General features: G+C 40.2%; 1 protein-coding gene across 1 annotated transcript; it reads left to right on the plus strand.

Moving 5' to 3' along the window:
- Window positions 1-13,804: 13,804 nt before the first annotated feature.
- On the plus strand, window positions 13,805-14,728 carry LOC102926497 (vomeronasal type-1 receptor 4-like). The gene has a single exon (XM_076564780.1). It carries the CDS (start codon window positions 13,805-13,807, stop codon window positions 14,726-14,728), a length of 924 nt encoding a protein of 307 aa, XP_076420895.1.
- Window positions 14,729-15,209: the final 481 nt, after the last annotated feature.

The following is a 15,209-nucleotide window of genomic DNA, read 5'->3' on the forward strand; positions in this document are numbered from 1 at the left end:
TAGGTCAACATTCTTTGTCTCTCCCTATAGAAATTTTGCTGGATGGACAAATATCCATAAAGCTGTAGAAACTGCATTTCTGGGATTCACTGCACGAGATTTTTCTTACCATCATTGAAATCAAAAGAAAGCTCCTATTTCCTAATAGACTCATTAATTTTTTCCTGTTTATTTTTCCTTACTCCTGATGGTATACTCTATTGACTGATTTGACACAGTTAACATCTTTCAAATTACAGTTTAATTATTGTTGATTATTTATTTAGAAATGGAGGTGAGACACAAACTACTCACATTCTGGTTAGAACAACTGTGGAGCACCTCACTGGATATATAAGAATGATATGATGAATCTATCTCACCTCCAATATGCTATATACTGCTGTAGGATTCTCTCAGCATCAACAACCATGACCACACAGGGAAGAGTACATCTCCATACCAAAGTACAAATTTGAAGGTAATATATACACTGTATGGTATGGACTCATCTGCTGACTACATAGTGATTACATATAGGTGTGTGTGTGTGTGTGTGTGTGTGTGTGTGTGTGTGTGTGTGTGTGTGTGTGTGTGTCTGAAGTTTTCCTGGTCCCACCTGGCTCACTGCTGTCCTGCAATCCCACAGTCGCTGAGACCCAAATGAACACATAGAAGCTTAAAACTGCTTGGCTATTAGCTCAGACCAACCACTGACTAGCTCCTACACTCAAACTCATCCCATTTCTGTTAATCTATATGTTGCCACATGTTCCTTGGCTTTACCTGTGTGCCCTTACATGCTGCTCCTTGAAAGGCACACTGGCATCTCCTGACTCAGCCTTGCTCTCCCAGAATTCTCCTTCCTATCCTTCCTGCCTGGCTACTGGACAATCAGTATTTTATTTATCAACAAATCAGAGCTACACATTCACATCATAGAGAAAGACATTCAATCATCAGCCGTGTGTGTGTGTGTGTGTGTGTGTGTGTGTGTGTGTGTGTGTAAATCTCCTTTTGATGAAGCATATAGAAATTAGGAGATTCTCAGTGCATAGGGTCTAGACTGTCTTTAGCAAAAATGTGAATCTTCTGTCCAAAATACACATGTGCAAAACACATTACTCGTTCCTTCTATAATCACTTGTCCTCAAGTAAGAGTCATCATTTGCAGCCTTCCACTATACTGCGGATCTAAAGACTTTTGTGTGTGCCCTGCCAGGTGCTCTGTGAGCACACTGAGAAGCAGGCTCAGGAGATGTGGTTAGGTCTACTCAGTTGAGGCACAGACTCTTGGTTTTAACACACCTCTAACATCCCTTCCATGAGTGAGGATGGGCTCTGACTCTGTGACAAGCACCAATGTGAACAGTAAAACAGGCCAAGGGGAAAGACATCCTGTCCTTCATAAAAACTGAGGGGAAAACTGTTTCAAGGAGAGGGGTCTATTGTCTATCTCTAGATATAATGATGTCTACAATAGAAACAGTTAATGGGCTGCCCATCCACCTAGAGGATAGAGGGGACATATATCTAAAATTCCTCAGCCATTGCCTCAAGATGACATTATATGAGGGCTTTTTCTGGTTTTTCTGTTGGATGTTGTCAGCTTCAATTGGTTGATATTTTGCTATGATCATCTGCTATTTATTCTCAATGGAGATCACAAACATGTGTATATGAGAACATTTCCTGGACTGTACAATGTAGAAAATATTATTGATTGACCTGTTTTATGTGGCATTTTCAGGGGAATAACAACGCTTCTTAATTGAACACTTTGTATAACAGAGATACAAATTTATTGATATGATGTTACATATGAAGTTTGGAGCCAACTTTCTTTTTAACTGAAATCACTATTTTGCTCTGTTTCATCATATGATGAAAGGAAAAATAAAAAGGAAAGAGGACACAGGAAAAGATATTGTAGAAAGGGTGGGAGAATGAAATATCTTTAGAAAAAAAGTATATAAAGGTTAATATGGCTGAATGATTTCCCAGCATCAGGAAGAAAGTGTGCAAGCCTGACCAAGTTATGATTGTCTGAGTAATTCTGAATGGAAGTGAAAGGTGAGATGTTGATATGCCATCTGGGATCTTATCTTCGTAAAGTCAAAGTTCAATACTTTGAGTAAAAATGGGATTATCTCCAAGTATTGGTCTTTCCTTGGTAAGTTTTACAAGTACTGCCTTAAAAGAACAAAATATTTGTCCAGTTGGTATGTATTTGAATGGATTAGGCTTTATTAGGTTTTATTTTCCAGATCTGTCTAAATCTTACCCAGTGGAAATTAATACCAGCCTTAGAAAGATGACTGAGTAGTTAAGAGTTCTTGTTACTCTCACAAAAGACCTGGGTTAGGTTCACATTACCTACATGTGGCTCACAGACATCTGTGGTTCAGGTTCCTGGGGATTCAGTGTGCTCTTCTGACCACTCATGGTAATAGGCATGTGTGCGGTGCACATACACATATTCAAGTAAACATTCATACATTAAAAATAAAAAATAATTTTTCATTTGTTTCCTTTTATTGAAAGTAGACTCTGTTCTCATACAATTTATTCTGATGACAGTTTCCCCTCCTTCTATTTAACCCTTCCCTCCCCACTCCTTCCCTTCTTTCTTTAATTCTTATCTTAAGGCCAGGGGAGGCATTTCAGTAGGTTGAGCATCCACTGTGTAAAACTCACAGCTTGAGATGAATCCCCAGAGCTGTCAAAAAGGTGGACAGAGAGAACCAAGTCCCACGCTGTCCTCTGACCTCCACGTATGTGACATGGCATAAGCACCCACACCCACACAATTGTAGAGAAATACATAGTATAGTTAGTAATGAACTAAAGTGTCTGATAGGTGCTGGGGGATTCTGAAGAGATGAAGAGTATTCACTTCTTGGGTCCTAACTCGAGGTGATCTCCATGGCTACATGCACTAGCTGAACTTCCTCCTGTGGGAAATGGATATTTTAATGAATATGATGGTGTTGATGAGGAGGATGGAGATGGAGAAGATGATGATGTCTAGGATACTTCACCCTCCATGGCTGAACTGTTTCTTTGCAGCTTCAGCCATCAAGAGCTCTCATTAGCAGCTCAAGGTGTTGCCTGACTCCCCAGGTAGTCAGGACATGTTTCCCCAGAGTTGGAAAACTCATATTTTGGTGCGAAAATCTAGGACCAAACCCAGAGTTGTTGCAACCGATTTACTTACACTGTGCAGTGTACACCACCCCACAAGTAATACCATAAATGCATCCCTTGTTCCATCCCCAAGCACACATTTCTGTAACTAATATCAACATCAATTGCAAACATAGATTATCAAAAATGAAGCATGCAAACCTTTTCTAACTTCTGCCCAGCTGTTCCTTAGTAACCACCAAAAGTTGTTTGTGGTGATTGCTATGGGGAGAAAACCTGTTCTTCCTTAGAGCCAACCCAAACTCTAACCATGCAGATGCTGCCACTAAAAGGTGTTGTTTTAATGGTCTTTCTGAAGGATATCAGGGCCAGACACCTGCCCTTTATGAAGACTGGCATCCTGGACTCACCTGTATTGAAAACTTCCTGCATAAAGCTCTATAGATACTATGTGAAACATGATTACTGTGTTGAATTCTGTCTCAGGAAAATAGTTAGACACCGGGGTCTTCCTTGACAGGGTGGGTCAGAGCTGTATTTCTGAAGTGATTGAGTTCATGGAAAAGCCTTCACCCCTCAGGAGACTCTCTATCTTGCTATGGCTGGCCTGTGGAATTCTTGTCACTGTGGGCTTTTTTTTTTTAAAAAATAGAATTCACACATCCCTCTGCACTTGACCAAGACGTCTTGTTCCAACCTCAAAAGTTAGGGTTTCTGCTTCTTAGAAGTGTTTAGAGTTTGACCAGAACATACTGATGCATTTTATCTCATAGAACGTTTTATTTCATTGGTTACTAGTAAGCTGAAAACTACATGTAATGGGCTGGATGTGGTGGTCTCAACCCAAATCAGTTTCAGTACTCAAGAGGTAGAGGCAAGTGGATCTCCCTGACCTGCTCTCCATGAGCTCTGCAGCTTGCTTTCTTTTAACACCCTTGATGCAAGGGGTGGTAACACACACTCAACTGGGCCCTCCCACATCACCAATTAACCAGAAAATGCAACTATGTGTTTTCACACAAGGACCTAAAAAAATAGGGGAGTTTAGCCAGGAAAACTGAAATATAATTAATGGTATATCCCAATGCTATGGAGTGAGATCCTGGACCACTTCTGATACAGAGCCGCAGTCTCAAAACTCTCTAACCATCTCCCCCATAAAGAAAATGGAACAAAGAAAGACAGAAAGAAGGAAAGGAAGAAGAAAGAAAGAAAGAAAAAGAAAGAAAGAAGAAAGGAAGAAAGAAAGAAAGTATGAAAGGAATGAATTAAGGAAGGAAAGAAGAAAGAGCCAGTTATGACATAACTTTACACTTATCCTATGTAGTCAATGTGTTAGTCTTGATGGATTAGAGGATTCCATGACCTCAATAAATGCATATACTTGGTAATCTTTCCTTTACCAGTGGTATTGTGCAAACATATCTAGGTTTTCATGTGAATAGTGTATACAAATGTTATATCATGTAAATAATGCTAATAACTTTATATATTGGTGTATTGTTGTCAATGGACAGATGTAAACTTCAAAGTTGAAAACAGACATGTTTTTCTATCCTGGATAATAAGGTACCTGAACAATAAATATATGTCCTCCTGGTCGTTTGTGTCTTTGTTTCCCATGTATTTTTGGGAATGCTGCCATATTGGATAGGGAGGGTATTGTGGATTGAATGGTTGCTTCTCACACTTCCAGGTAAACCTTCTTTAATTTTCCCTAAGGAAAATGTTCTTGTAGGGATAAATATCAATAAAGACGTGGAAACTTCTTTCTGGGATTTACCACATGAATTTTTACACTTCATCACTGAAAGTCAAAATGAAAAGCCTAGTTTCCTATGAAGTCTTATAGGACTTCAACTTCCCCTGATTATTCTCTCATCCTCCTAATAGTGTATTCTACAGTCTGGTTTCAGCACGCTTTATACTTCTTTATGCTACATTTTTTAATTCTTGGTGAGGCTTTTGGAAATTGAGGGTGACCCACAGAATAACTATTTTCTATTAGACCAACTTTAATCTAGTTAGATTAATGCCTTCATTGTATATTATAGAATGATGTAATAGAGCCTTGAGGCAGGGGGAGGGTCTTTGACCTGCCTCTACCGAATGGACCTAGCTTTGCTAACTCCTCATGGGAGGCCTCACATTTTCATAAGAGGGAATGGGCGGTGGGTGGGTGAGGGAAAGCGGTAGGGCTGAGGGGAGGGATGTGGAGGATCTGTGACTGGTATGTAAAATGAATAAAACTTATTTAAAAAAAGAAAAAATACAGCCAGAATGTCAAACCTGAAAAAAAATAAAATACGACTAATTAAAAAAAAGTAGAGAATGATGTGATACATCTATCTCACCTCCAATATACTATATGTTGCTGTAGGATTCTCTCAGCAGCAGCATCCATGAAGAGACAAGGATGAGTACTTCTCCACCCTAAAATCTAAACCCTGAAGATAACATGCTCTGCATGGTTTGGATTCATCTGTTGGCTACATAAGGATTATGTATAGGTCTCTCTCTCTCTCTCTCTCTCTCTCTCTCTCTCTCTCTCTCTCTCTTTCTCTCTCTCTGTCACATGTGCGTGTGTGTGTGTGTGTGTGTGTGTGTGTGTGTGTGTGTGTGTGTGTGTGTGTTTGTGGGTATGTGTAAATCTTCTTTTGATGAAGTATAAGAAATCTTAGTGATTCTCATGTGATTTGTGTCCAGCCTGTCATCCTGGAATCAACTCATATCTTCTGTGCAGCATCCACCATGAGTGCCAATGCCTATGTGAGAATATTTCCTGGACTATACAAGGCAGAAAATGTTGCTGTCTGACATTGTTGTCATTGACATCTACTGGGAACATCTAAAGCTTTGCAATTTTATATTATGCATTCTAGTAACGTTCATTTATGTCATTGTGCTATGTATGCTGTTTTGGATTAAACTTTCTTTTTTAACTATCCTGCTAATTTTATCATGTTTCACCATGTGAAGGAAGGATACGAAATTAAAAGAAACCAGGACGTAGAAAAAAGATAATGATGGAAAGGTGTTAAAAAGGAAATATTTTAGCCAAGCAGGATTTGTGTATAAAAATTAAGATGGCAGATTGTTTCTCTAGCACCTGTTAAAAAACTGGAAATTCTTACCAATACTAAGTATGGCATGAATTGAATGTGAAAGATGAGATGTTCATATGGCACCTGTGATCTTGACTTTCAAAGTTTAAATTCAACACAATGAAGTCACTGGAGTTCTCTGAAAGTAATGATCCACCCGTGGTATGTTTTTCAAGTTCTGCTTTAAAGGAAGAAAAAGCCATCCAGTCAGTGTGTATTAAAAAGTGTTAGCTGCTGGCCCAGCTCTATATAAATATTATGAAGGAGACAACAATACCAGTCTTGGCTGGAGATATGGCTGAGCAGTTAAGAGCATTGTTGTTCCTACAGAAGACCAAGGTTCAGGTCAGAGGACCTATGTGATGGCTCACAGGCACCTGTGTTTCCAGGACCAGAGACTCAGTGTCCTCTTTTGACACTCAGGGTGCTAGGCATGCACATGGTGCACAGACACACACTCAAGCAAACATTCATACATGTAAAATAACAATACTGTAACAAATACAAAACTGACACAAGTGCCCTCCCGGGTTCTCAGTAAGGACACTGGCAAGTCTGTACTTCTGTGGACAGTGGGATTAAGAGAGGTAATAATCCAAGGTCAACTAACTCCTGGAGGAACATGGAGCATCTCATAAAATATCCTGCAGCCCTGTTAAGTCACTTGCTCCCTAATTCAGGGAAGCCATGGAGACCCTACTAGAAAGATTCTAACCAGTGTCCAGTCTACAGGGATGACATGTAAGACAGAGGAGACTTTCCCTCCATGATCCCAAGCAAAGCCATGATCCAGTGAGGTCTTTGACCCATTCTCACCTGGAAGGATCAGCTTGTAGAAGAAAGACTAAAAGAACTGGAGGTTCCTGCAAGACCAATTGATCCCTGTTGAAAATATTTTCAAGTAGTCTTGATCTTCAAGCAGTAAAGGGTTAACTTTAGCCCTGGTGTAGCTGCAATACCCAAAAAAGAAACGATAACAGAAGACTAAGCTATTTGTCTTTTAAACTTGGATGATTTTCTTCTTTTGTACAACCTCTTATGATCTTAAATGGCAGAGTGTGCCAACCATGCCAATCCCTGAGACATGCTGAAGACATCCATTCTGTTTTGGGACCTTCCCAAATATGCTTTGCTACTGAAATGTTACACACACACACACACACACACACACACACACACACACACACACACACACACACATATATATATATATATATATATATATATATATATATATAAAATCAAGTACATATTCTGAGATCTATTATCCAGTGTTCCCCAGTTTATTCCCTGGAGCATCTAGGAGACAGTGCATGCCTGACATCCACTGTCTTGGATCTACTAACGATGGTTTCCTAGAGCCTAATATTTCCTCCTTTGTAATAAACCACTCTCTCTGCCTGCAGAGCATCTCTGTAGATTCTCAGTATCTTACTTTCATGCTGTTGTGTTTTGGAAAATAGGCACCACCTTAATCGCCACCATTTTAATACTTTCCAGGTGGTTGCAGTTTAAAAGGATTAAGAGGTATATCCTTATTGGAGGTTTTTCACCGGGGCTAAGGTTAAAGTATAACGTTTCTTTAAACTTTAAATGTCTCTCATCATCCCAAGTTCACTTTCTGCCCACTTCTTGAGTATCAAGATGTGAACTCTCAGCTTTCCCTGCCATCCTTCCTCTATTCCACAGTCATGGTCTCAAACACTCTGAATTCTTTAGCCCAGTTAGCCACTTCCTTTAATTGGGATCCTTGGTCATGGTGTCTTGTCACAACACTGGTACCCTTAAATACCTTAAAAAAAACATGGATTATTGTGTGTACACATGTGCACATGTGCCATGGTGTAGGTGTGAATGTCAGGGGACAACTTGAGTGGTCAATTTCTCCTCATACAATGTAAATCTGAGAATATAGCTTAGGCTGTCAGTTTTCAGACCACACAGTAGTTCTATCTTCACCTTTTAAAGAAATCTCCGCTATGGATATCCACTGCCGTGAATTGTGATAGCTGCGGAAATTCCACTTGGCTAGGGAATGCACAGTCTTTGACCTCACAGTAAAGGTTCACAGATTGGTTGGTAATACAAACAGTAACTCATATGGCATCTGATCTTGGTAAACTAGACAGTAAACACTGGTGTGGAAGTTCATGTGTCTGTCATGTGACAAACCATAAATACCCTGACAGATTGCAGCAGGACTTGGAGGGGAGTGATAACATAGGAAAATGGATCACAGACCTATGACCTTCCACTGAATCATTGAGAGTCCCTGGGAGGCTCCAAGAAATATGGATTGATGAAGATAATCAAGAACCATGTCCCAGAAGCATGACTTCACTCTGTTCCAGTTACTACCCCAGGATGTCTGAAGAACATGAGTTTGAAGAAGTCCTTATGGATTTTCTCAACAAGTGCCAGACCCTGCTTGATATAATTTTGAACAGCTTGTGAAGATTTGACCACTGGGGCAATAGAGGCCACACTATCTATGGGGGTGTCTGACAGAATCATCAACCCAGAGGTATTGTTACTGGCAGAAAGCCCTTGAGTGACCAACCAGTTTAATATTCCAGCATGTACTGGTAAGGGAGATGGGATGTCCCAACACAAGTTGAAGGTGGTGGGTGGGTGGATGGTGGGGATGTAGAGTTACTTTTCTTTGTGAGAAAAGACCTGGCAGTGTCCCCATGCCATAGTGCATGACCCAAAATCCAAAACCTGTGGGCAGCACTTTTGGAGTTTGGAAGTAATTACAATAAAAGAAGACTTGAATAATGAGATGAAATGTATTGAAAGGAACATAGGATTGCTGGCAAGCCTTAGGGTGTGTATGATGTATTCAGTAAAACATCCTGAATAGACACCCCCTGACAGGGTTTTGTACCCCTTTTGTGATTATTCCATAGGAATATCCATCTGACGAGGGGTAAGTAACACAGTTGTTAGCCAAAGACAAGTGTTATTCCTTCATGTACTGGTAGGAATAAGACTTGTCATCTCCCTTGGATCTTCCGGGGCTACAACAACTGCCATTACCCAGACACATCCTCTGGCTGGAGACTTCAGACACAGACTTGATCAGACAGTGACAACTACAACTGAGAGCCTCCAGTCACTCCAAACACAGATGAACCGTCCTGCCAGGGTAGTAATAGAAGAACACTAGACATAATAACTTCTGAACATGGGGACACTTGCTTGGTAATCTGGGAAGAATGTGGCTTCTAGGTAAACAAATCAGATGTTAAAACTAATGTCAACACCCTCAAAATACTCCACTAGACCTGCTCTAAAAATTCCAGCCATAGATCAAATTATCTGGTTCCATTCCTGCTCATTTTCTTGGCTTCCACCCTCTATCAGTGCTCTGATTGTACTGTTTTATTTGGATGTTTGCCCCCTGCTTTATTTATTGAGTCTGGTGACAGATCATCACCATTGCAAAAATTATCAACAATCAGGTCATGGTTCACTACCAGACCCTGGACTCTTCTGACACTGGAAACAGGTTCCCCAAAGTTTGCAGTGATGCCTCTTCATTAATTACTAAAACAGGAAGATGTTGGAAGTCATGACTGACTGGTCAAGGTCACAGCCTGCCATGAGCCTATCACCTTTATCTACAAGCTGAGCAAAATGGAACCACCTCCCTCTCGCAGAACTTCCTGCTCTCTACCGAGCTCTATCTGGACAATGTCCCCAGGCCTGGAAAAATGACCTAATCCAAAGGCTGTCTCTGAAACCAATTGCCTGATTCTTCTTTAACTTAGGCCTTGCACAGATCCCCATTAAGAAGACTTGTCTGCTATAGTACCCTATTGTACACACTAAGCCTTGTGATAGGGGTGTGCCAACTAATGCGAATTAGGGTTTGTCCCTTAGCTCCCCAATCCTATACGCTCCTTATATTCTGGAATAAAATTGAACTTATTCACTGAAATCTGTATCCCAAAGAGCTGTCTGTATTCCTGCTCATGGGTCACCAAAGATTTCTGTTGACCCCTCTGCCTCTTTCCCCTCTCAATTTGGTGGCTAACAGGCCCAGAGGGAGAGGACCCACACACAAGTCATTGTCTTTTTCTTTGTAACTTTGGTCTAGTTAGATGTTTCATAATTCCTGGAATATTGACCAGGGGTAATTGTTGTACAAAAAATTAGAGTGACAGAGAAGTTAATTAAAGAAAATCTCATTGTATCCAACACAGTAGAATGTCTGGATTGGCTGGAGATTCAACATTCACACGGCATGGGCCAATCACCTGGCCAGGAGATTATACCCCAAGAGGAAGGACCACCCCTAAAAGATGGGTGTGCCTTAAGCCTTGCTGAAGAAGAGATTTGTAAAAAAAAATTCACTTTGATGAAATATTGTACTTTTCCTTCCTTTATTCCCACATCCTAGCAAGGCTCTTACAGAGCACAGCCATGCTGCTCTGAATTACCCTTCCTTCTTTCTCTGCTCTAAGCATGATTGCCACAATGGTTTTTATTCTTTAGTATTTCTTCAAGCTCCTCTCCCCATCATGGGGCTGTCTGCCACTGTGTGACTCATCTCTGTTCTGGCTTACCTCAAGTTCATGGCTCTTTCCCACTACTTGTTGATTTACAGATGGAAAAACACCAGACTCCTGATTAAATTTTGATGGTCTTCCAGAAGGACTTCATGTCAGCATTTTTTGAAAGTGTGAAACTGTACTGTACAATAAGCCCCATTGGAAATACATTCAACAAATCCCTTGATCTACACTGGAGTGCACCTCCCCACACCTGAGGACAACACAAATTGAAAACTTAGATGCTCCCAAAGGAAACATGGGAAACTTTTTCTAACTTCTGACAGCTATTCCTTAACGTCCAACAAAGTAAAAAACATTATCATTAACAAGGTAAAAATTGTGATTTGCCCTGAGGACCAATGTTTTTTTCCTTCATTGGAGGTAGTCTCCATGCAAACACTGTCACTGACATGACAGATGACAAAGTAATGCACTCTCTGAGGGATGTTAGTCTAGTAAACAGTCCTTTTTATGAGCAGTGGTACCCTGGTTCATTCAGTCATCTGCACAATGTTCCTTGGAAAATACTGGAGAGGTAAGCATTTCCTTGAAACTGTCTCAGGGAAGAGAAGATCTTAAAATGGAGACTAAATAGGAGCTTTGTTTCTTCAGTAAGTGTTTAGGAGCTGGCCTTCATCTCTGTGAGCATCTCTATCCTTGCTGTGGCTGGACAGGTGGGATTATTGCAACTGTAGATGTCTGCATAACATTCTCTTCTCCCTATTGCAACTCTTCTGAAGTCAACATTAATAGATAGGATAGTTGCGTTTTCTCTTTTCTTTACCTAATGATGTCAATGATTTCTTTATCCCAAGGAAATGTCTGTTTCACAGCTTAACACTTAGTAGAAAATGACGTTGAACTTGACATCTAGTTCAAGTTTTGATGGCTGATTTTTAGCTGATGGATGGAGACTGATTGTTCCTCTGGAAAACAATATATGAAGTCAGCTGCACATTAAATAAGAGCCTTCAAAGCTATGATTTAAAGACACGAGTTTCAAAAGAATTTGTCTTTGCAAAAGGTTTAACTGTGATGATGTATCAATCATTTTGAGTGTGGCTGAGGGAAGCTGATGATGACTCAGCCGCATCTCCAGTTTCTGCTTCCTCATTAAAATAGGGAAGATACACAAAATTATGAATAAATGAATACTTTTGTCCCTGGGGATTTTTCCATATATATATATATATAAGTGTGTGTGTGTGTGTGTGTGTGTGTGTGTGTGTGTGTGTGTGTGTGTGTGTGTAAATTGAGTTCTCTATATATTTTCAAAATCAGCCCTCTGTGAGATGTGGGGTTGGAGAAGATCTTTCCCATTCTGAAGGCTGCTGTTTTTTCCTATTGACAGTGTCCTTTGCCTTACAGAAGCTTTTCAGTTTCATGGGGTGGCATTTATTAGTTGTTGATCTTAGTGTCTTCATTATTAGTGTTATATTCTGGAAGTGGTCTCTTTTGTCAATCCATTCAAGGTTATTCTCCACTTTCTCTTCTATCAGATTCAGTGTGGCTGGATTTATGTTGCGTTCTTTGATCCACTTGGACTTGAGTTTTGTACATGGTGATAGATATGGATCTATTTGCAATCTTCTACATGCCTACATCCAGTTGGACCAGCATTATTTTTGAAGATGTTTGCTTTTTCCACTGTATAATTTGGCTCTTAGTCAAATGTAAGGTGTCTACACATGTACAAACTTCTGTATGGGTTTATGGTTCCATATCTTTCTGTTTTTATCCAGTAAATATGGTTTTTATTACTATTGTTCTGTAGTATATCTTCAGCTCTGGAATCTTTATACCTCTTGAAGTTCTTTCATTGAACAGGATTCTTTTAGCTATCTTGGGCTTCTGGTTTTTCCATATGTAGTTGAGTATTTGTGTTTGAATATTAATGGAGATTGCATTGAATCTGTAGATTGCTTTTGGGAGGATGGCCCTTTTCACAAGTTAATCCTACCAATCCATGGGCATGTAAGCTCTTTCTATCTTCTGATATCTTCTCCAATTTCTTTCTTCAAACACTTGAAGTTCTTGTCATATAGGTCTTTCACTTGCTTGGTTGGTGTTACACCAAGATATTTTATATTATTTGAGGCTACTGTGAAGGGTGTGTTTCCTTGATTTCTTTCACAACCCATTTGTCATTTGTATGTAGGAGGGCTACTGATTTTTTGAGTTAGTCTTATATCCAATCACCTCATATAAGGTGTTTATTCTCTGAAGGAGTTTCCTCATAAAAATTTTGTGGTTATTTATGTATATAAGGATATGTGTATATAAATTGAGGTTCATATTTGTGATCAGAGAACTGGTTACTTTGTTGAAATATTTTGTATTCTATCACTTTGATGAACTGCATAAAATTTTCTCAAAAGCTGATTTTTGCTACTTAATTTACATGCATGATTTTATGAATTATAAATTTGTATTCTTATCCTTTTTAAGATATAGTAATTTTATTTTATGTATATAGAGTTTTAACTGCCTGTATATCTGGCACCACATTTGTGCAGTGCCACAAAAGCCATGAGAGGGCATTCAACTTGGGGAACAGATGTTACAGATGTTACCCAACCATGTAGGTGCTGGATTTGAACATGAGTCTACTGAACAGCCATCTCTCCAACCTCCAATTTGTGTTTTTTAACACTTTTTATCATTGAGGGAAGATGTTGAATTTGAAAGATAAAAAAAAAATGTGTTCCACTGTTCAGTGTTCATGTGTTTTTATGTCATAATGTGTTACAATGGGTGTGATGTTGACCAAGAAAGATACAGCTGTATCACTAATACACTTGTATCATGAGGTGAGGAAAAGTACATCAAGTACAAAGTAATAGTCTGAGTTGTCTATGCAGTGTTCTCCAGGACAAGCTCCTGTACTGTGATACAGTAGTGTCTCCCTTCATAGAAGAAGTAAAAACTCAAATCATTCATTATGCTCAAACATTGAGAAATGTCTTGAAGAGAGCAGTGTTCCTCCTGGTCATCACTACAGTCTGCACAAAAGTCATGTCCATGTCCTCTCAGAGTAAAGCTCTAAAAACCACTGAGGAACTGGCTCTCCAGGTGCTCCTGCTTTCCCAGGTTGGAATTGGGACTCTGGCCAACATTCTTCTGTTTTTCCACAATTTCTCTCCCAAATTTACTGGTTCTCAACTGAGGCCCACACAGGTCATTGTCACCAACTTGGCTGTGGCCAATGCCTTTCTTCTCCTCATCACTGCATTTCCAAACAAGATGATGGTTTTTGCTCCAAGGAGTCCTCCAACTAACCTGAAATGCAAAATTGAGTTCTTCATTCGCCTGGTGGCTCGAAGCACAAACATGTGCTCCACCTCTGTCCTGAGCATCCATCAGTTTGTCACTCTTGTTCCTGGTCATTGGGGTAGGCTGATGCCTCGAGGAAGAGCTCCTAATGTCCAGAGTTATTCCTGTTACAGTTGTTGGTTGTTCAGTATCTTAAGTAATGTCTATATTCCAATGAAAGTCACTGCTCCACAGAGCACAGGCAATGACACTAACAAAAACAGCAAGTGGGTCTGCTCCACATCTGGATTCACTGTAGGCATGGCGATCTTGCATTTTGCCCATGATGCCACATTCATCAGCATCATGGTCTGGACCAGTGTCTCCATTGTGCTTCTCCTCCATAGGCATCACCAGCGAACACAGCACATCATCACTGCCAGTCAGAACCACCGAGGCCATGCTGAGACCAGAGCAGCCCAAACTGTCCTCATGCTGGTGGTCACATTTGTTTCCCTGTACCTCCTAAATTTTATTTGTGTAATCTTTCACACTTTTTTAATAGACTATCGTCTGTGGTTGAGGCATGTAAATGAAGTTTTGATTGCAGGCTTCCCTACTGTTTCTCCCTTCCTATTGATCTTTAGGGATCCTAAGGATCCCTGTTCTGTGCTCTTCAACTGCTGAAATCCACAGTCAACATGACAAACAGAAGGCAGCTTTACTAGCAGCCATATACACTCTATTAAGTAAAAGTTGTTTGAAAATCCTTCCTCTTGAAGCAGACATGTTGACTCACTGAACTTATCCCAGCACTGGGGAGACTGAGTCAGGAGGATTGCAATGTAACCAATGGCATGTCAGCCTGCAGAGTGAGATCCAGGCCAACTGGTGATAAGGAGACCCGGTCTCACATCTCCCTTTGTACATCGTAAGAAAGAAGATCATAGCCGGGCAGTGGTGGCTCACTCCTTTAATCCCAGCACTCGGGAGGCAGAGGCAGGTGGATCTCTGTGAGTTTGAGGCCAGCCTGGGCTACAGAGTGAGTTCCAGGAAAAGGCGCAAAGCTACACAGAGAAACCCTGTCTAGAAAAACCAAAAATAAGAAGAAGAAGAAGAAGAAGAAGAAGAAGAAGAAGAAGAAGAAGAAGAAGAAGAAGAAGAAGAA

The sequence above is a fragment of the Peromyscus maniculatus genome, chromosome 1 (assembly GCF_049852395.1).
Source record: "Peromyscus maniculatus bairdii isolate BWxNUB_F1_BW_parent chromosome 1, HU_Pman_BW_mat_3.1, whole genome shotgun sequence".
NCBI classification, from domain to species: Eukaryota; Metazoa; Chordata; class Mammalia; order Rodentia; family Cricetidae; genus Peromyscus; species Peromyscus maniculatus.

What these genes read in the sequence shown, in the direction of transcription:
- LOC102926497 (XM_076564780.1), top strand. Translation starts at nt 13,805, where the DNA reads ATGTCCATGTCCTCTCAGAGTAAAGCTCTAAAAACCACTGAGGAACTG.